Source organism: Buteo buteo, chromosome 13 (genome assembly GCF_964188355.1).
Source record: "Buteo buteo chromosome 13, bButBut1.hap1.1, whole genome shotgun sequence".
NCBI classification, from domain to species: Eukaryota; Metazoa; Chordata; class Aves; order Accipitriformes; family Accipitridae; genus Buteo; species Buteo buteo.
In genome coordinates this window covers 38,528,588-38,548,672 of record NC_134183.1, presented here as the reverse complement: position 1 = coordinate 38,548,672, position 20,085 = coordinate 38,528,588, and the positions used below count along the sequence as shown (strand labels likewise).

At 49.9% G+C, this 20,085-nt stretch overlaps 1 protein-coding gene across 2 annotated transcripts in view; it reads right to left on the bottom strand.

Annotated features, from left to right (window-relative positions):
• The window catches only part of CPEB1 (cytoplasmic polyadenylation element binding protein 1), a 28,292-nt gene extending 14,340 nt beyond the window's left edge, over nucleotides 1-13,952 (bottom strand). Inside the window, exons 1-2 of one of the 2 annotated variants that reach the window (XM_075044000.1) lie at nucleotides 13,047-13,952; nucleotides 12,597-12,785 (exon numbers count right to left, since the gene is read on the bottom strand). In XM_075044000.1, the coding sequence (XP_074900101.1) occupies nucleotides 12,597-12,750 (154 nt within the window). In that variant the 5' untranslated portion in view covers nucleotides 12,751-12,785; nucleotides 13,047-13,952. Of the gene's footprint in view, nucleotides 1-12,596 lie in introns of both variants that reach the window. The other variant, XM_075043999.1, reaches the window with a different exon arrangement.
• Between the last annotated feature and the right edge of the window lie 6,133 nt (nucleotides 13,953-20,085).

Sequence of the window (20,085 nt, the reverse complement as noted above, 5' to 3'; positions counted from 1 at the left end):
GAGCTTCTGGAACTTTTCATGCCTCTGCTCAGAGCTGCAAGAGAGGCACATGCCAATGCTCCTTTGCAGGGGACAGCAAAAAAAGGTAGCTTTTAATAGAAACTCGATTCTGACTTTTGACTCACTGCTGCAGCTTTAATGACTGAATTCAGAGCCAGCATGCTCCATCTTTGAGCATGTCAGCCAAACGCTGACAGATTTAAGAGCTCTGTGGAGCAGTCTCGATACCAGCATGGCACTCTTCCAGTTCACAGGCGCTCAGGTCACTCTCTAGAGAACAAGCATTTTACAAACCACTCCTCCTCAGTTGTGCTTTCCTTAGTAAATGCTATCAGGACAATGCTGTTGCAGTAAGTCCTCTTAATTCCTGCATCATCCTGGGGCCCCCCCTAACGACACCAAAGGGAGCACGTGCAAGCATCTCAGACCCATTGCACAAGCGCCAGACACTTCACAGAAGTACACAGCTACACTGAGCCCACGGTGGTGGTTTCACAGGGTAGCTAGTTTCAACTCTTCATGCCAACTCTGTCCTGTAGACCCCAAATTATCTTTTAAATCTGGTTACCAACCACTGAGCTACCACATTCAACATGGACTTACCCAAACAAGTAGATCACTCCATCAGCATAAGCTGTAATCCATGGCACACACCTTCGGAAACACGCCCCAACAGCAAGATGCCCAACACCCAACCCAACCAGCCTCAGAACAGCTTTTATTCTTCCATGTGCTGGTTAGACTTGCAATTTAAGATTTTCAACACCTGCCCAGGACCTTGAAGCATACTGCTTTCTTCCCTGCATACTATAGTTTACAGCCATTTAAGAATTTGACTTTCTGGTAGCTTTGGCCAAGCCCATTTTATAAGAGATGGATGTAAAGATGAACCCTAAAGAGCCAGGCTTAACAGTGCTGGCAGCTCAGGGAAGGGCTTTGGGTAAATAAACCACCTTACCACTATGCTGATGACAAATGACACTTTAATGCCTTGAATAAGACCTCAAGATGAGAGCACTACACACAGAGCCTCCACTGAATTTATTCCTGACAGCTAGAGTTGACAAAAAGCTCTGCCACAATTAAGCTGTCCTCTGAACAAGTACTTCTGCTTTAGTTTGTCTGCAGGAGACCACCCAGCAGAACAAGCCAACAGCACATCAGCAGAGTAGAGCTGACGCTCTTTGTTCCTTGGTGCATCAGTTTTAGTCAAGTTAACTGGAAACAGTCTTTCCCAGAGCAAAAAACCCTCTCACCTTACAGCTGTCCATGTCCTTCTGCTCAAGATCTTTCCCCACACTAAGAACATCAGTGGAAGCTTCTCCATTGAGGAAAACAGCATTTGCCATAGGGCGACATAGATCACAGCCTCTTCACAAGCCCAAATGCACATATAACTGTGTGCACGCACACAAACTCCTGTTGAGCAGAACAGCGTGCCAGGCCCCAGATTCTTACATTACCAGTGATGTCTGGCACCTGCATGCTTAACACGCAGGCAGTTCGACACAGCATTTGGCAGTGGCACTCAGTGCTAGAGGAGCACATGCACACACTTTTTGAAATCATGCTCTGAAGACGTGTTCCAGCCTTTAAAAGCTCACTGCAGGGCTGGAAAAAAGCCTATTTAGAAGGGACCAGGACTTGTCTGAGCAGGTCTATGACGCTGAGGCCTTCAGAGGATCACTTTTGCTGGCTAGCAAGGTTAGACAGAGGGACATTCAATCTCCAGAAAGGAGATACCAGAAGTTTGTCTGCTGGGAGATTACTCAGCACAGGAAGGATGGCAGATTGTCAAGACCTCCCCTTTGTCCACCAACTGCTACTTACACTGAAAGTCCACCCTTCTGCCCTGATCTCCTTGCAGAGGCAGGGGTGAAGAGATCGATAGGAAAGCTCTTACCAAGAGAAGCAGGGCAGAAGAGATGGTTTCAGTGCCACCATGCTTCTGCTTCCACTTGGTGACACCTGCTGTGCCCAGAGGCTGCAGAGCCATATCCACATTTGGGGCAGGGTGGCGGAGGAGGGAAGCAGCAGCATGACCCAGGCCCTGGAGACTGAATACAGTGCAGTTTCTTTTGTCGTTCATCAAATAAGCTTGTAAAGAAAAAAAAAGGCTGATGTCCTGAACAATAGCCTGCTGCAGTTCCAGAAAAACAGCTCGTCTGCAGTTTTTACCGCCCAGCCAGACTCTACCCTGGTGGGGTGGGAGCAAGCTGAATGTTTTAGTCAGCCAAAAAGCAGCACCTCCTACAGACACTAAGCAACTTCATGGCAAGAGAAACATTTGCATGTCTGAAAGGCAAATGGGCACCTTAACCACCTCCTACAGCCTACATTCTCTGTAGTTACAGCAGTGACACAGCCAGAGAAGCTGCCAGAGTGAGTTTTACCCCTCCATCACACAGAAGCACTGAGCTGCTTAAAACACGACCCGCTCACCACAGGGGAAGGGGTGATCAATACTCCTGACTAATCTTAAGTGAAGTTTTAGCACTTCATGCCTGCAGCCACGGGACCTCACACTGCCTGCAAGGAGCCAGCACGCCTGCAGCCACAGCACGGGGAGCACAGGGGACACCAACTGAACTAAGCCCAGCAGAAGCTGCAATGACAGACATGGGGCTGCAGCACACGGTACACAAACAGGCTTTGCTTGGCACAGGGAAGGCAGACATTGGATTCCCCCCTTTATTCACTCCTTTACAGGGAACAGCCAGGCTCTTACAGGTGCACAAAGAAACCAGGAAAAGCTGCAGCAAGAGAAGCAGCACAAAAATTTCTTCCTCTTAAGCAGAGCAGCCATGGGACAGAGCCCAGCGAGGTGGAGGGCATCTCCATCCTTAAGCACTCAGAGCTCATCTGAAAAGCAGGTTGGATACCTCCAGAGGTCTTGTCCAGCTCAAATACTCCTGATTTGATTATACTCCCATTATTCCAGTGGGGAAAGAACTCACTTGTTATGAGAAGAGCCACCTGAAGTCAGCTGCATGCACCCTCTCCAGAGCTGTACATTTTAACAGAAGTCTCCATATTGAACCAACTGCCAACTTTCAAGAAAAGCAGCTCCCAGAACTGCAGATGCGATCAAACCAGCAGTAACCATCATCTAAATAGGAACTACGGCACAGCCCTTGTTTCTGAAGTACAAAAGAGGAACCTCTGCCCTGACAGATTCTTCATTTGGGGCAAAGAAGAACTGAGGATATTCTGGCAGCTATTTCTGGTTTGCTAAGAAGGGGCAGGGGAATAAAAAAGAGGCAGTATGATCCCACAGCTGAACCACAGAATTAGAGTCAGGACACCTGAAGTCTATTCTTGGTTCTGGCACCAACATGGTAAGTCACTTCCCCAGCATGCCCTGAAAAATGGAAACAGTGGTAGAACTAGGAATACAGAGAAGTTTATTGCAATAACATTTGAGAGTACAGGTCCTCCTTCTGTGCTGAGAGAGTGGGACCTAGCTGACAACAAGCCTTGCTGCTTCTTGAGGCAGGGAATTTACTACTGCATTTCTGGGAAGGGAGAACAGATGCCCAAGGTAAATATAAAATCAGTAAAGACAGCTAAAATGCAATTCAGGATTAGAAGTACACAGGTAATTGCATTCACTAAGCAGACTGCCACAACTGCATTTGTCTTCAGAAAGATCAGAACACTGAAATACAGCAGGTTTTAACATGTATCAGTCCTGGAGAGATTTAAAAGCCAACATATTCAGGTCAAATTCTGCACAACAAGCTTCAGCTTTGCAGCCTCAAGAACAAACACTTCTATATTTAAGTACCAAACTCCTCTCAATTATCTGCTGCAATGTCCAGGGTGCAAACTCTGCAGCATGTGTTACTTTACGTGCTAACAAGGATGAGACTGACTCATTTTCACCACTCAGCTGCATTGCAGTTTGTGGGGTGTTGAGTCCATCAGGATACTACTACCTTTAGGAGAAGGTATGCTCTTTAGAGGGGGATCAGGGGGAGTAGGCTCTTGGCCATACCTCTTTGGGCAAGGCAGCAGGCTGCGGTAAAGGAAGAACTAAAAAAAGACAGGCTTTAGTCCCAAATGCAATCCTATTTGAAAAATGGCACACAAGCCTCACTAAGGCATTCAGCTGGCACAAAGCCACTTCATCACTAGATTGGCACACTCAGCACCACCAGTGATGCCTGCAGGTTCCCAGTTACCTTCCAGAGGTCTGCATGCCTCGGGTACAGAATCACAGCTTTAGCTGTTTGCTTCACCTTCCCTCCACAGTCTTGGAGAGAAAACAAGCCAGAGGGGCAAAAAGGGAAACCAGGCCTTTCTCCATGGCCATCTCAAACAGATGGCGGCGGCTGCTGTGTCTGAGAGCAGCCTCTGAGCTGGCAGTAGCACAGACATCACCTGTGATTCAGCTGTTTTGCCAGCGCCTAAGGGACCACGCACAAGGCGAGTGAGCCCGGAGACATGGATACAAGGTGCTGAGATGGAAGATGCGGCACTGGCCAGAGATGCCGGGCCCAGTGCCCCTGCCCTCAGCCTGCGCCCTCTGGCAGGCTGTTAATTCAGCCCCGCAGTGGCACTGCACAGCATCTATGCGGTGACAGGTCAAGGACCACAGCACCTTTTGGGAGCAGATAATTTCAGAGCCAGCTCAGTGGAGGTGCCCATTTAAACAGGCCTTGTTCTGGGAACACTGAGGCAGCCCATGAATGAGTTCCTACAGACCCCTTGGGCTATGCTACCTTTGCCACCCTCCAGCAGTTTTCCTAACCTGCTTTGAGCAGGAGGTTGGACTAGATAATCTCAAGAGGTCCCTTCCAACTTGAATTACCCTACCACCCTAAAAAGACAGCCTGTCAAGAGCACTGCAGAGGGCCTAAGCGGTCATCTTACAGCAGTCCCACACGCAGTCACTGCACAGGAAGTCAGCTACAGGGATTTCAGTTGTACAAACAGGCCAAACTCTCTGCTGGCTCACTGGCCTTGCCCCTAGTGTCACTGCACTGACACGTCATCCCGCAACACCGCACTACACAGCCTGGTTATCAGGGCAGCTTGCTGTGCCCAGGCATCACACAGCACCAGGGACAAACTCAAGTCTAAAGCAGGAGCAGATGCTGAACTCTGCACCTGTCCCACCAGAGCTGGGGAAGGGGAAGAGCAGGCATCACTCCCACATTCTGCTACAGGCAGCCCCAGCACAGTGGGAGAGCAGCTCCAAAAGCCATGTGGAAGTCCAGGCAGTTCCCCTAACCAGCTCCAAGGGGAAGGACTCAGACCTGCACGTGCTGTAGAGTTATTAATGAAGGCAACGAGCCAAAACCACATTCATGGCCTCTCCTAGAGAACTACCATATTACCACCAATGAAGCTGCAGCAGACAAAGTCTTTCACATCTGCTCTGCCCAGCAAGCAAGCATCCCATCGGCTGCTTAGACATCTAGCAGTGCAAAGGTTGGAGGAAAACCTACCTGCCTCATCTCTTATTTGACTGGCACAATTTTGGGGGATGAACCTTACTCCAGGCCAAAGCTTACACATACCTAAAACACCCTGCTACTACCTCCAGTATCAATCACAACAGGAAAGAAAGACTAAGCTACTAGTTGCCTGGGGCAGCTCAGAGCCACCAAACAGCAGCTCCGATGCTCTCCTCAGAAGGGAACATGCTTGTTAAGGCTCACTTCAGGAGCTAGTCGAGAGAAACAGTCCAGACTACAACTTGAGTCAAAAAGCTTACAGGCAAGCTCCACGAGCCCAATGTATTTGTATACACCAGCATCACCATGCAGTGGAGCACCAGTCAGCATGTCTATGAAGGGTGGAGATCTGCCAGTGCCAGAGCATCTTCTTTACCACATCTCTTCACAGCTTCAAGCAGGATCAGATGCTCAAGAAGTCTGTGCCTTCCTTGCACCCACACTCATCTGCTGTTACCTCCAATGGGCACAAAGGCAGCAGCAACAGCCCCTCAGGGCTGCCCCAGAGACCGTAATAAAACATCCTTCCCTGACAGAAATCAAGGGGAGGGTTTTGGGTGGTGCGTGCCTGCTCCCACAAGCCATTTCCAGCACAAGACTGGAGGCTGCCCTGACCCACTTCAGTTCTAGCTAGATATAAGCAGAGATGCTGGTTAGGTTCCTGATCCAGTTACTCATCTATTTGCATCTTCTATTTTACGGCATCAGCACAAATAAAAATAAATCTGTTTAGGAGAAGCTGCTCAAATGGAAGCTTTAAAAGGTAGATTAAGAGCAACTTCCATTAGAAACCAATTGCAAACTCAGAGTTTTGATACTTGTTTTACTTATTTGATACATATTTTATTCTGTTAAGGATCAAATACTGCTGCCACATGAGCAGTCTGCAGCTATTAAGTGCTCCTGCTTTCTACTCCACAGCACAGCTGGCTCAGGCCAGCAGTTGAGAAATCAGCCCACAGAGCACGAGCAGCCCTTACTGAAACATGCTCAAGAAACAAGTGCCCATTAAGCATCCACGCCAAGTGCATCCTCAGAAAAGCCCTACAAGAGCTAAGATGGCATGGGGCAGGCTTTTAGTAAGGCCGCCTCAGGTACTCCTGAAGTACAGCCACCAAGCAGGAGACCATGCAAGTCAAGCCAGCTCCCAGGTTTGTTCCCTTACAGCATTATTATAACTAACCTCCACAGAGAAGGCACCACCACTATATTTGTGCTTCCACTACTAAGCCCTGAACAGTAGGCAGGCTGCCCCAGAAGGGCCAGGGCTTAACACACAGCTGCAAGAAAAGCCTGTCTTCCTTTCAAGGCAATGAAGGAGACTGAGAACATGGGCAATTCAGGATCACCACCACCACCACCAAGTCTTTGGTTACCCATTTGCCTGAATTGGGTGCAGGTCTGAGGGCAGCAAGAGGTGGTTTTGCCTCCTTGCTCCAGCATAAGCAGCCATACCATCAGCAGTATGAAGGAACCTTTTACTGAGCTAGGTAGGCTTGGGCTTATATCTGAGTGAGTCTCACTCAGGGTGAAGTGCTCACTCCCTGGACCTGAAGCTCCCCTTTCACTAGGGAACAGGAAAAATCCTTCTTGGATACTGAGGTGACAACCTAGTTATCCAGATACTGAGCTCTCCTCTATCAGAATGAGCCTCTGAAACCTTCCTCTAGCACAAGGCGAAGGGTTTTCAAGCAGCCAAGCAGGTATATGCAGGAGTTGAGGGCACACCCAGGCAGCAACTGTCTTCTGAAGCCACTTGTCCAAAAGACAGGAGGTAAAAGAGCACGGAGACCCCCAGACATACACATGGCACAAAGGAGAGCACTACAGAGCAGGCACTTGGCACCATGCTGCAGCACAGATTAGCCTAGCAGCAAATTAAACAGGCAGAGATCTGGAGGACTTCCTTCACCCAAATCCTCTGCCCCTCTAGGGTCTTCCTCAAGCTCTGCAGCTGAACACTCAAACCAACAGCTTGAGGAAGGCCAGTGATTGCTGTGTTGTACTTAGTAGCAACAGTCAGCCCCAGACTGATTAGCAACTCTCCCTTGGGGGCATTTTTCAGGTGCCTGCCACCACATACACGGACAGCATTTCTGAGGACAGTCTGAAAACAGTCTCTCCTGGGGAGCTGCTTCTGAGTCCCTCCTGCTGTTATCAAGAAGAAAGGCTAGGAGTCCATGACAACACCTGTGCTTCCTTCTGTGCAACAGGTCTTTTCTTTCATCCTTCAGAGATGGGGTTTTGCCTTGAAGACTTCAGAGTGATTCGTAGTCAGAGGCCTCAGCTATCTGCCAGGCAACACACAACAGATTGCCTGCAGTTCTAGCATAGCAGATTTTAAGCAACTACATATTATCAGCAAGTGCAAGCTTTCTGCAGAAAGAAGTTTGTGCTCCAGGAAGCAGAAGAACCAAGGCCTGGAAAGATTCATCGACGCTTCCCTACCACAGGCCATTTCCCCAGCACCAGAGCAACTGGAGCTGTAACCTTGCAAGCTAGAGAATGCGACAGCAGCAGCCACCCCAGAGAGGGCACAGATGCAGCTGGAGCTGCAGTCTCAAGCACACATCCAAGGAAAAGCTCAAATCTGTTGCTGCACCAACAGCTTTAGGGTCACACAACAAGCAAAGAAGCAGATAGAGCACAGAAGTCCAACTGACACCATCAGGAAGAGCTCACCTGCTCAGGCTGGGCTCACCCAGAGGCTGACATCCTCTCTGGAAGAAGAGCTGATCCTTCTGAAAACACCCTTGCAGGTTACCATTGCTAACTTAGTGTTAACAGACTGGTTTTAGAATGATTTCCCAGTGGGCAAGTCTGCTGTCCCACATAGGGACAGCCTCCCAATGTAGGGCAGGACAGACCAGCCAGACCAAGCAGCTGGCATACAGGCTAAAAACCAGCCAGGGAGACCCAAAATCTGCACACGGATCCGCTTGTGTACTGCTGTCACCTGTTCTCCAGGCAAAAATTGGATCGAGACCCCATTTGCTTGTGCTCCTTGAGGAATAGGGCGGTAAAGGATACCATCAAGGGCAGTCCCATCTCACTGCCTCTTAACCCCTCCTTGCCTCTGCAGAGTGATCAACTCAAAGGTCTTAACACAAGCGTCTGCCTACTATGAGGCTACTTTAAAGAAGGGGAAATACTGCCTCAAGAAATACAGCTAGGGATGGCAGGACTGGAAGCATTCAAGGCCAGTTTCCTGCAAAAGCCCCTCCCTGGGCCACAGAGCATGTTTCTGGGACTTGCTGAAGTATTTCCAGCCTGACAGATCTAGTGGCAGCAGTGGGTTTGAGATGCCTTTCCTGCTATGAGACAGCAGTTCAATCCTACAGCCAATAAATGCAGGCGGCTCAAGCCTGCAGCAGCTGCTGCCTCCCAGAGAGGCTCTCTCCAGACACCAGCTTCGGGGACTGGCAGCGCATCTGGCACACTCAAGGGCTAAGCACACATCCTCAGTGTGCTACAGTGCTGGACCCAGAAAGAAAACTTGTTACAAATAACCTTGTCTGGGTGCAAGGGGTTCAGCAGCCCTTTGGGAAGGGGGACATAGGCAGGATCAGAGTGCACAAGCCAGCCCTGCTGCTCTCTGGCCTCCCACAGCACAGCCCCGGCCAGCAGCAGGCACCTGATCTTACTGCACCAAGCTGCACAGTGACACCGCCCTGGGAACGCAAGGTGACACCAGAAGGGTTTGCAGCCAAAGGTCCTTCCCAGGCTGAGAAAGCTCCACACTGGCAGGGACTACGCAGACAGGAGAGGAGGTCCCAGCTCATCAGTACTCAAGCACAGGCACTGCAGGGGACCACATCAGCAATATTTTTAGCCTGATTGTTAGGTTTTTGCATTTCCACCCTTCCAGCCACCTCCCTGTGGGTCTGTGCAGCTGAGTCACTGCTAGAACCTTCCAAATGCTTGGGCGCCAGCGGCGCAACAGCTCTGCTTGGCAGCGCCATCCCTCCTCAGCCCCGAGAGACAGCCCAGCACTGACGCAGCCTCACCTGCTCTCAGGACACCCCGATGAAGACCCCAGCCCTTGGGGCTAGGCCAACTACAGCCTCCCAGGCCTCAGCACTGGGCATCAGGAGCACCCGGACACGGCAGCATCCTCTCCGCATCCTCCCCTCTTTCTGTCACAGCACAGCTAGGCCACCTGGAAGCATCAGCATCTGCCAGCTCCTCAGATACATACAGCTTTCAGACACGGGAACACTCCTCTGCCACCCAGAGAAGTGTTTCACACCCTTTCAGAAGGCACTCCTGAACTACAAGATCTCCCCTCCCAAGGAGGCCCACATTGCCACTCCGGGGCCCTTACGAAGAAGATGAGGCTCTGCAGACATGGGAGGTGTGGGCAGGCTGAAGCAATATAACAGCTGTGCACAGATACCAGCCTTTCACTTCTCCAGCCAGCATACGCCATCCCCACAGCTCTTGGAGCAGGCGAGTAACAGCAGCCCAGACCAATGAGCACTCCTGGCCCAGCTGCCGCACACCCAGGAAGGGAGGGTGGGATTGAGAGGGAGAATGCAGTCTCAGGACCACAACACCCCGTGCCATATAGCACTAGACCCTCTGCACAGCCTCTGAAGGCCAGAGGCTCCTCTGTGGAAGCAGCAAAGCTGCATTTGGGCTGGTTTTACACCCCAGCCATCCCCCCTTCATGTACAAGGGGAATATCAGGAGGGGTACGTGAGGAAACAGGCCTCTCCAGACAGTACTGGGTGCCATCTTCCAGCAGCTGTTACCACAAGTTGTCACAAACACCCACTGGGTGCAGATCATCCAAGCCCAGGGCAGTGCCTGAGGTTAGATCCTTTCTACCACTCTTCCCAGGCCTCTGCGGCAGGCAGGAGCTCCAGCACGATGCACTGCAGTCAGCGGGGGCACCTGACACCAGAAACACCCTCTGCGAGCAGGGAGGTCACTGGAGCACCTTCAAATCATCTCCAAATGAATCTCCCTCCTGAAACCACGAGCCCCTCCACCCCTGACAGTGAAACCCCCCCAGCCACAGCCCACTCAGCCCCACCACCCAACCCACAAGGTGCAAAGCACTGCCACAGGCTTGTGCGAATGCTGCTCGCCTGCTGGCCGGAGCGCTGCAGAGACGTCCGCACCTCTGCCAAGACAGCCTGGCAGGAAGCCGGCCAAGAGAGCACTGGAGATGGCTACAGTGGATCAGGTGGGGCTGGGATATCCGTACAGAGCAGCCGCCTTGGTGTGCGACAGCCCTTGTTCTGCAGCACCATTGTGCACCGAGCCCCAGGTGTTGTGGTTGTTAGCAGCAGCAGAACCATTCAGCATGGATGTTGCCTGCTTTAAGAGTGCTCTTGACATTAAAGATCCTGTAACACAGGTTCAGCACCCCATAGTCTGCTAACAACCATAAAGGGGCTCAGTGCACACCTCTAAGGCACCTGTCCAGACCACTGCACACTGGTAACTTTTGTCTCTCCCTCCTCCTTCAAGGTTTCAGCTAGCAACAAAAGGAGGACAGATACCGAGTGTGTGGTATTCCACGGTTCATTAGGGGAAGCCCATAGGACCATGTGCTGGAGCAGAGCAAGGCTTAATAAAGCTACTACATGCTGACTGCAAGCAAACCCTAAGTGCCAGTGCTAGGGCCCACACACAAGCCTGCATGCTGAGTTTCTACATCTAATTTCCCCAAGACTTAAGTGAGCTGTGCTGATGAAGCTGTCAATTCAAACTCCGCTACCCCACAAGTGATTTTTTTTTTCTTTTTTGTTTTACAACCAATGCAGCAACATTCAGGCCTGTGTCCCAGCAGCTCTTCCTATCCCAAGGGCAGCATCCCCTGGACAGAGGTGGTCGACAGCACCCCCTTGCTCCCCCCAACATCTACATGGGCAAGTCACACTGCCCAGGCCACCCCAGAAGCTATCTACATTCCTGTCAGCACCAACTCTACGCCTGGGGCCTCCTGTGTCACCCAAGTCTGCGCAGGGATGCACTACCCTTTTAACAAAGCAGCAGCATGCTGCTATAAAGGGATGAGTTTCTGTAGCAACCAGGCTGAACTTGTACAAACTCTGCCAAAGCACTAGATCTTTCCATGGACTGATACTTGAACGAACACACCACCATTTGTGAAACTGGTTTTCACAGCCCTCAAAAGCTGGGAAATAAACTCTTCCCTCTGTTTTACCCCCTGCTCCGTCACCAGGCCGAGGAGATGCATTAAGTTTGTGCACACAGCACCCCTTTCCCCTCCTGCAATTTTACAGAGAAGGCTTATGCCTCTGGAAGAGTTAACTGAACCCTGCATCACTCCAGGGGAAGCACCCAGCACCCCAAAGCCTCCCCATCCAATCCCAGCTGCAAAACCAGACTGGAGAGGATTGAGGGGGAAGGGCAAACCAGCCAGCAGCGTGTGGCTATGAGCCCACACCCTGCCGATCGCACAGGTTTGCGCTGGACCAAAAGAGTTAAAGCAAGAAGCCATTCCCCTGCATCTCCTCCAGCCCACTGCTAGGCACAGACCGCTATTTCTAGTTGAACGTGGGAGTGGAGAAGGATCCCTCCAAGTCTTCCACCCAGCCTGCGAGCTGCCGGCTGAAGTTGTTAGTCGGGTGCCGGCTGCACCTACCACACCCCACAGGCAGAGTTCAGCAGGCAACGCTGCCGTAGCACAGGAGCAAGTGGTGCTGCCTGGACTTTTGCAGTCAGGCAAGGGGGGTCCCTCTGCAAGCACAAGCAGAGCTACCTGCCACCAGGGATTTTCTCAGGCTGGAGTGAAGTTTAGCCTCACTCCCACCCAGCATGTTCAGCCTCCTGACACCACACCCCCCACCCACTCCCTCCAAATGCAGGGAGAGGATTTCTCCTCTCTCAGCGAGGTTATTCCTCCACCGGCGTTACAACACCGAGCAAAACGTAAGCTGGGGCACTTCTTGTCTGCAGTGAACTGACAGCAGAGCAGAGGAGGCTGTGGCACAGCCTCCCCAACTCAACTGCCACATTACACAAGCATTACGGGTTGAGAAGCCCCTGTCAGTAACTGCCAGCACCCCATTACACAAGCAAATTGCTCTGCGTTAGCTTTAAAACGGCCAAAAATAAAAGGAATCCAACAACTGTTGCTGCATGTGTCAGCAGACTCACCGGACTGTGTGCTGGTTTGTGCTGCAGCATCAGAGTCCTGGGTGCTCCAGGGTCTGTCCCACCCTGTCAGGTTGAGGGACTGCAGGCCAAGGCACAGATCGTTGGTGTCTGGGAGGCCACGGGAAGACTCTTGCGTGGATGTGGGGAAAAGCATCCTGCTTGCCACTGCTTCTTCAGAGTCCTGGAAGTCTGCTCAGATTGAGAACAAACAGAAGCTTGAGAGTTCAGGGCTGCTTTTTTCTTTTTAAAGGAGTTTTCCAAAGCGTTAAGCCCCGAGCCAGGTCTCGTGCTGCTCTGAAGCCACGGCTTCTGCAACTAGCAGTTGCACCCCAAAAGGGAGGGCTACCATATGTCCAGAAACCAGCCCCCTACCCCCCTCAGCCCCTCCACCTTCCTATCCCGTCTGCATTACTGACTGGGTCAGCATGTGACCAGGCTGCTGATGCTTACTGTGCTGACAGTGACGTCACTCAGCCATGCAAGAGAACTGCATCAGCTCTTACAAAATAAAGGTAAGAAGAAAGGATAAGATTTCCCCCGAAAGACAAGACGGCAGGCAGGAGGAGAGAGGTGCAGCTCCAGTAAATCAAGGGAGGCAGGCAGCACAAAAGCAGGGCTCCACAATACGGCACGGCACAGCAGACGACAGGCTCGAGGCAGCAATCCCCCCAGCAACGACGACAGCAGCAGCAGCGACAGAGCAGTTAGTTTTAGTGCTACCCAGCTCTCCTGTCCCCGCCTCCCTCCACCCACAAAACCCAAAAACACTTTAGTCCTGGACAGACTCCAGCTGCTGGCTCCAATTCACAGCCCAATGCAAAGCTTCACAATTCTGCTAGCATAATCTATTTGGTTCAACTTGGCCACTGTGCCTCACTGACTCTGCATTGTTTACCACCGAGTAACAAGGATAACCTTCAACCCCCCCCCCCCCCCCCCCGCTACCCAGAGAGAAGCCCATGATCCTGGGTCCAGCCCGTGCAAGCACATCACACTGGTACAGGAAGAAGAGGACCAGCTGGAGCACAGGACCCATTTCACATCAGGAATTTTTCATGGCCTGTTTACCTTCCACCCGCCTGGTCCCCCCCCCTTTCCCAGCCCTCCCCTCCCCTGCGGGGTGTTCACAAGCCTACGGTACTGGAGATGCCGGATTCTTGCCTCGGTTTAAGCCTGTGCCAACAGCCTAAGGAAATGCAGCAGGTTCATAGTCTGAGAATTCCAGTTTAATGCGGGGATCTGGGGGCTGATGAAACCACAAGATGCTCAGCTGTGTTACCCGAAATCTGAGTCAGAGGGCATTTATAAGCCAGCTACCAAGCAGCAGCAGCTGTCTCCTCCTCCTCCCCCTGCCCCCACACCCTCCCACTGTGCCATCAGATGTACACCTCGCACACACCACTCCCCGCTCTTCAGCAGGGCGCTGCAGTGACTCTAGCCTGTCACGTTATCCCTCACGTGCAGCCCGGCCATCCCAGACAGCCTGACAGCGTTCCTGGCCTCCTTTTCCACATCCACAGCCGCATCCCATGCCACTCAGTTGCCCATGACCTAGCAAAGCCCATGCAAGGGTCGGTGGCAGGTGGGTACCCTACACAAGATGCAGGCCACTGCTGCCACCAGAGGTGGGACCCTCACCTTCACCCCATGGCGATCTGGGGAGTGCCAACATTCCCAGATCACAGTGAGGGGGCTGAAGCACTGCAGTCAGGATGAGAGCAGCTAAAAACAGTACCTTCTGGCAACGTGCCACCTTCCCCCTTCCCAGCTGCAGCCTCCTCCACCACACTTCACCAGGATAGCATCCACCAAGGTTTTGGTTGTTTTTGTTTTTGTTTTTTTTTTTTTTTTTTTTTTTACTCCCCTAGTAGTACTAGTACAAGCTGTAGTGCCAATTCAGTCACATTACTATCAAGCACCTGTAACAGCATCAAATATTCCTCCGAAAGCATCATGCTGCATCTTCAGCAGGGTATTTCACTGCATTAATTCTACCAGTATAGTTTTCAGATAGCTTGTTTTGGACAGGCCCTAAAAACATCTATAATGCAGCTGTAGGGAGGAGAGGATAAAGGCACATTGCTCAGACAACTCAGTTCCCACAGCAACCATAACTTGCCCATATGAATATGTAACATTTCTGCATTTATGAAAATGCAGAAGTGCTGTGCTCTAGCCCAGATCCTTGGCAGTACGAGACTACCTTCCCTTTGGGGACCAGGATCTTGCTAGGTTTTATGCCATCTTCAAGATTAATTCCCACCAAACTTCATCTTCTGGGAAGCATAGACACAAATAGAATATCAACAGGCAGAACTTGAATCCCACTTGGATTCAACATCTTGGATGAAACCCACCACTGAAGAAATAAGGAAAATAGGGAACAAATTTATCAGTGCCAAGAAGCACTCACTCCACAGCATCCAACCACATTTTCACTAGCTATCTACATTTTTCAGGAAATAAGCTGTTTTGTTTAATTGAACCCAATCAGATTCAAGTTCAAGAGATCTATGTTTCCCTCTGATGACTTCAATCTACATTAAAGACAAGCTCCCTGCAATTCAGTTAGAGGTATAACTGCTGAAGTACAGAGTAGAATTTGCTTAGATAACCAGCGTTTTTTAGTTAGACCTTTTCCCATCCAAAGCAAACAGCTAGTACAAGCCTGCTTCCCCTTGAACACTCCCAGCCATGGCAAAAGATGGATACAGGTCATCAAGGAAAAACACCAACTTAAAAAATAAAATTTAAATGGATTTCTGGAATAGTTATTTTAAAATTCAGAGCCTGGAAATTTGTTACAAAGCAATCAATTGTTGATGGCAGACAAAACTAATAGGATACTGGGGCAGGAAGAATTAATTTCCTACAAAAATTCAGTCTAAGGAGTCATAACCTCAAGTTATTCATAAGTAACCATCTATCAAATATTAAATAATTTCACTTTGCAACCTAACCCAGCCCAAGCCAGCCCAAATGCTTTGCAGCAGACTTTCCCAAGCCCCAAGAACCAGCATGAGTCTTTCCAACCTGAATATTTCCCTGGAGTCGCCACTGAAAGACAACCATCCTGGCAGAGGGAGCCACGCTGTGCTGGGCTCATGCCTGAGCACTGGGGAGAGACTGAGCTCCCGCCTCCCAAGCCGGTCATGTTTGATTTCAACAGCATCATGAGAAGAAGGTCCTTAGTAAAACATGCCAGTCTCAGAGCAGGCGGTTCTCCTGGATGACATCTTCCTGTCTGTCCAGGAGATCCCTGGAGCCAAGGCATACCGCAGCACAGGCTGGACAGCTTTCCACACCACCGCCCGGACGGAAAGCTGCATTTTTCAGACTTCAGATGTTAGCACTGCATTTAAAACATTTCAAAGGCTTCTTCAAGGCGAGCATCTCCACGCAGTTCAGCTCTTAACCTGCAGTTTAACCCTACCAGCCCAGACAGCATATACAAGCTGCAACCCCAGCCACTTGTCCCCACCCCAGCACTCCCTCCCCACTTACACCAGTTTAGGCAGATGAGTTTCCACACAGGAAGCTGTGCTGGGGAGCTGATCTGGTTAAAACCAAGCCACAGGGAGTTAGTTTTAAGCCTGGCTCATTCCCCTGATCTGGTATGCAGCGTGGCTGCACCAACCAGGCATTTGAAACAGGAAAACATTTAGAAAATTACAGCTTAAGCCTGCGCAGAGAGGACAAGCAGGGACTAGCACCAGGAGCTGTGATCCACAGGCAGTTTGTGGCAGGCAGGTTAATGTAGCATGGGGAGAGCCAAGCATGATTCAGTACCGTCCCATAGCAGCAGCACCTCTGTGTCATCAGACTTAGTCTTGAAAGGTAACACTTCATTCAAGTGCAAAGACATTCAGATGTTTGAGCCTTCCAGACCTAGGCCACTTGCAAAGCCAGCTAAAAATCCAGCAAAGGGGTTTTAGCTTGAAAACTGAGAAAAAATCCAGAGAAAGGAGGCAACAGAACAGTTAAGCAAACATGAACCAAACAAGCTAGATCCCACTCCTACTGCCTCTGCAGCCATGAAGAGGTCTCCCTTTGCTCCCACATGCTAATTTCTAGCTGAACCCGAGTACAGAGGAAGCCCCTCCACCAACGAGGCCCCTTAGTGTACAGAGCAGCGGAAGCATAAGCACAACTCAGCTGTAAGCTGTTCACTGACAAAACCAGACTCACCTTTGTGTGCAGCAACCCTGTGGACTAGAGCTCTGACCAAGGCTGAACTTCCAAACCAAATCCAGAGAAGCAGGAGGCAAGGCCAGCATTTCTGCAGCCTTGGGATCACAAATGGGAAGGCAGCTCACAGCAGAAGCATTGTTTTGCCTTTCACACCTCTACACCTCCAGTTTTAAAGGCCAGGAATTGCATCCCTGAAAATTAATCTTCTCAAGTATGTTTTGCACACAAGACAAACAAATCTCAAGTGAAAGCTTTTAGAGGATGAGCCAATTGTATTCCTAAGGTGCATGGGGATCATCAGGGGCTTAGGAAAGCTCTTGTTAGGCATAAACCTACTAGTTACAAGAGGTTTTCCTGATATACAACTAAGCATCTTCCCTGTAATCTGAAAAATTCCACAAGCAGAGACATTTGCTGCTGCATGACCTGTTTCACAGCCAGATGAAGGAGTCTGCCTTATTCCAGTAACCACAAACATTTGAACAGCTAGCAAGCAACTACTTAAGAAACTAAGGAAGAGGGCACCGCAACTGGCCTTGCTCCTCTACCTACCTCTTGCAAGAGTAAGAGTGAGAGACTGCCACAGGATTACAGCAACAAAGCTTGAACGACAGCGCACAGTATGTCAGGAAACCTGCTGGATCTTCAGCAACACCATCCAATTCACAACTGCTGCAGAGTGCAACAGCTCTAGGCAAAGTCCCTGCTCTCTGCAGAACACCGTGATCTACTTCCATTTGCAGATCTGATGAAGAAACCCATTTACTAGAACTACTTTCCAATATAGAAAAGCACTGTGCCCATGCAGGCAAAGACCTGTTAATGTGACACTTGAAATAAAGGCCAAAACCAAAGGCAGTAGGCGTGCACCTCTTTTGGAGCACCGGTGTTGAATTTCACTATCCAGGATGTGTCTACCTGGCATACAGCATTTTTGGGGCAAACAGAATTGTTCTAAGCTGCCAGCTCCTGCTGAGCTCCTGCTAACAGCCTTGCTCTGCCTCAGGCACCCTGTTAACCCCAGGCACTCCAGGCAAGCAGTGCTAATTTTGGGTCTCTGCATTTTGCAACATTTTGTCCCCTCATCCAAGACCACACACATCAGGTAAGCTGCATCCAGCACTGTCTGGCATGTTTCCTCAAGGCTGCAGAGCAGTGAAGAACAGAGGAACTGACATTATAGTACCAGAGAGGACTTTTTGGGTGGCTAAACAAGTGATAGGTCATTAATTGACTGCAGTTGAGAGCAAACAGGAAGCCAATTTAGTCATCACCTAGTCCGGGCTTGCATTTGGCCTTCAGTTTTCCTTAAATAAAGCAGCCACTGAGAATCATTAGGACATGATGGGCCACAACTAACAGCCTTTACACTGAACTTGGCACCTTAAGCCACTCCCATCCACAGGAAGTCATTTAAGCATCTCCCATTTCTTCACACAATGGACTGTCAATTTGTAGCAAAATAATGGCTGCTTTGTCTCAGTTAGATGAGCAGAGCTTAATGAAAGGGAAATCAATGCTGCTGGGACATTTGGGGTACATACAATCCTTTTAAATCCCATTTGTTTTAAGCCAGCGTTGCCTTCAGTTGAAGCTGTCAGCTTCACCAGGTGAGTAAATGGGCTTGCAAAGCTGAAGAGGGAGCTTTACTCACAGTTCTACTTTATTAAGCTGGAAGTTGTCCTACAGAACAGGATGATGATTTCAAAAGCTGATTTAGATTTGTTTGTTTGGGTTTTTTTTAACCAAATCTGGTAACAGCACCTTCCACTCAGCAAGGCCCAGCTTTAAAGCCTGGTAAACAAACCACCTGCTACCTTAAGAAACTGGCTTTGCTCACATTCTTATTCAGACAGGTGATGAACATTCAGATCAGCTTTAAATTTGGGAGAGAACCACATTCCCTGTGAAGCAGTTGCTCAAGGTCAGGCTGTACTCCAGCAGCACTGACAAGAGTTGAGCTGGTGGGAGACATTGACTCCTGCCTCTATCAAGGCCACATTCTCTCCCATCTCCAACACCACACTAAAAGCCACTAAAGGTTAATGTCTGCACCACACAACCTTGCTGAGGAAGTTTTGCTTTTCTTCAGAGAGGACTAATCAGCCTGAAAGGCAGGTGTTTTGAAGCACCATGCAATCCTGTCCCAAAAGCTACCAGACAGGTTCTACAATTACAGCTTTCACCACACTGCTGCACTGTACCCTTTGGTTTGGGCTAGCAACTTAAGCCTAGTGCTTGGGGAACTGCTAGAGCAAGCACCCATGAACCACTGCAATGGTCAGGCTGAGCCTGACGACTTGGATCATTTTGACAAGGCAACTAAGTTCACCAAGGATTATCATTAACCGCAAACTGATCTTTACACAGATTTAACGTTAGGCATGGCAAGCTAAGTCTCCAGTGGCAGCCCCTTCTGCCACACAGCTCCACCCAGGTCTGGATAACCCTCCAACTGTGTCAGATCCAGGACTGCTGAATAAGCTTGTTCTCTCACATTGCTCAGACTGCTACTGTACTGATCTCTTCTCAGCACCATCTTGCTGTGCACCTCATCACACTGAGTAAGGTGTCTCCACACGTGTTTCCCCAATAGCATTAGTGAAAGGTCACGAACTTCTACCATCCCTTCTCCACCACGTGTAATTCTCTTAATGCTGAATGTGGCTTCTTAAACACAAGTCCAATCCAAGATAAATTTAGTTTGACCTGAGGAAGACAACTGAAAAGCTTGAGGGACCACGAATAAAATACAAGTATTTCCCCTGCTGGAATAAAATCACTTCCCCAGACTCTCCCACCAAAAAAGTTTAAGTTGTAAAAAGACAGTCCTTTCACCTACGATAGCTACTACATTAAGGGTGGATCTCCAGGCTCATTAAGACTGCCCAAGCTATGAGTTTCATGATAATACAGCCTAACTACAATACACAAGTTGTTCCTGCACTGAGTGAAAGCACCAGAGGCTCATGAATTCTTCAGAAGTGATTTAACTTGGAGCAGTGACAAGATACCACATGAGATCAAGAGTCTCCGCTCCCTTGGTCACCTACCCAGAAGCCAGGCTCACTGAAGACACAACACTGATCCTGCAGAGCCTCATCTTGTTCACTCAAAGGCATGGCAAACAGCTCCAACAGCCTGCTTCAGGCTCTAAACCATCTGCCCAGCACACAGGGCAGTTAGCTGCATTATATTCTGCCTTTTAGTAATCAGCTGCTCAGCCCTACAGCCATCAGGTATGAATTTCTGCAAGAGACTGCCACAACCTAGGCCAGGGTCCAAGCACTGAAGCACC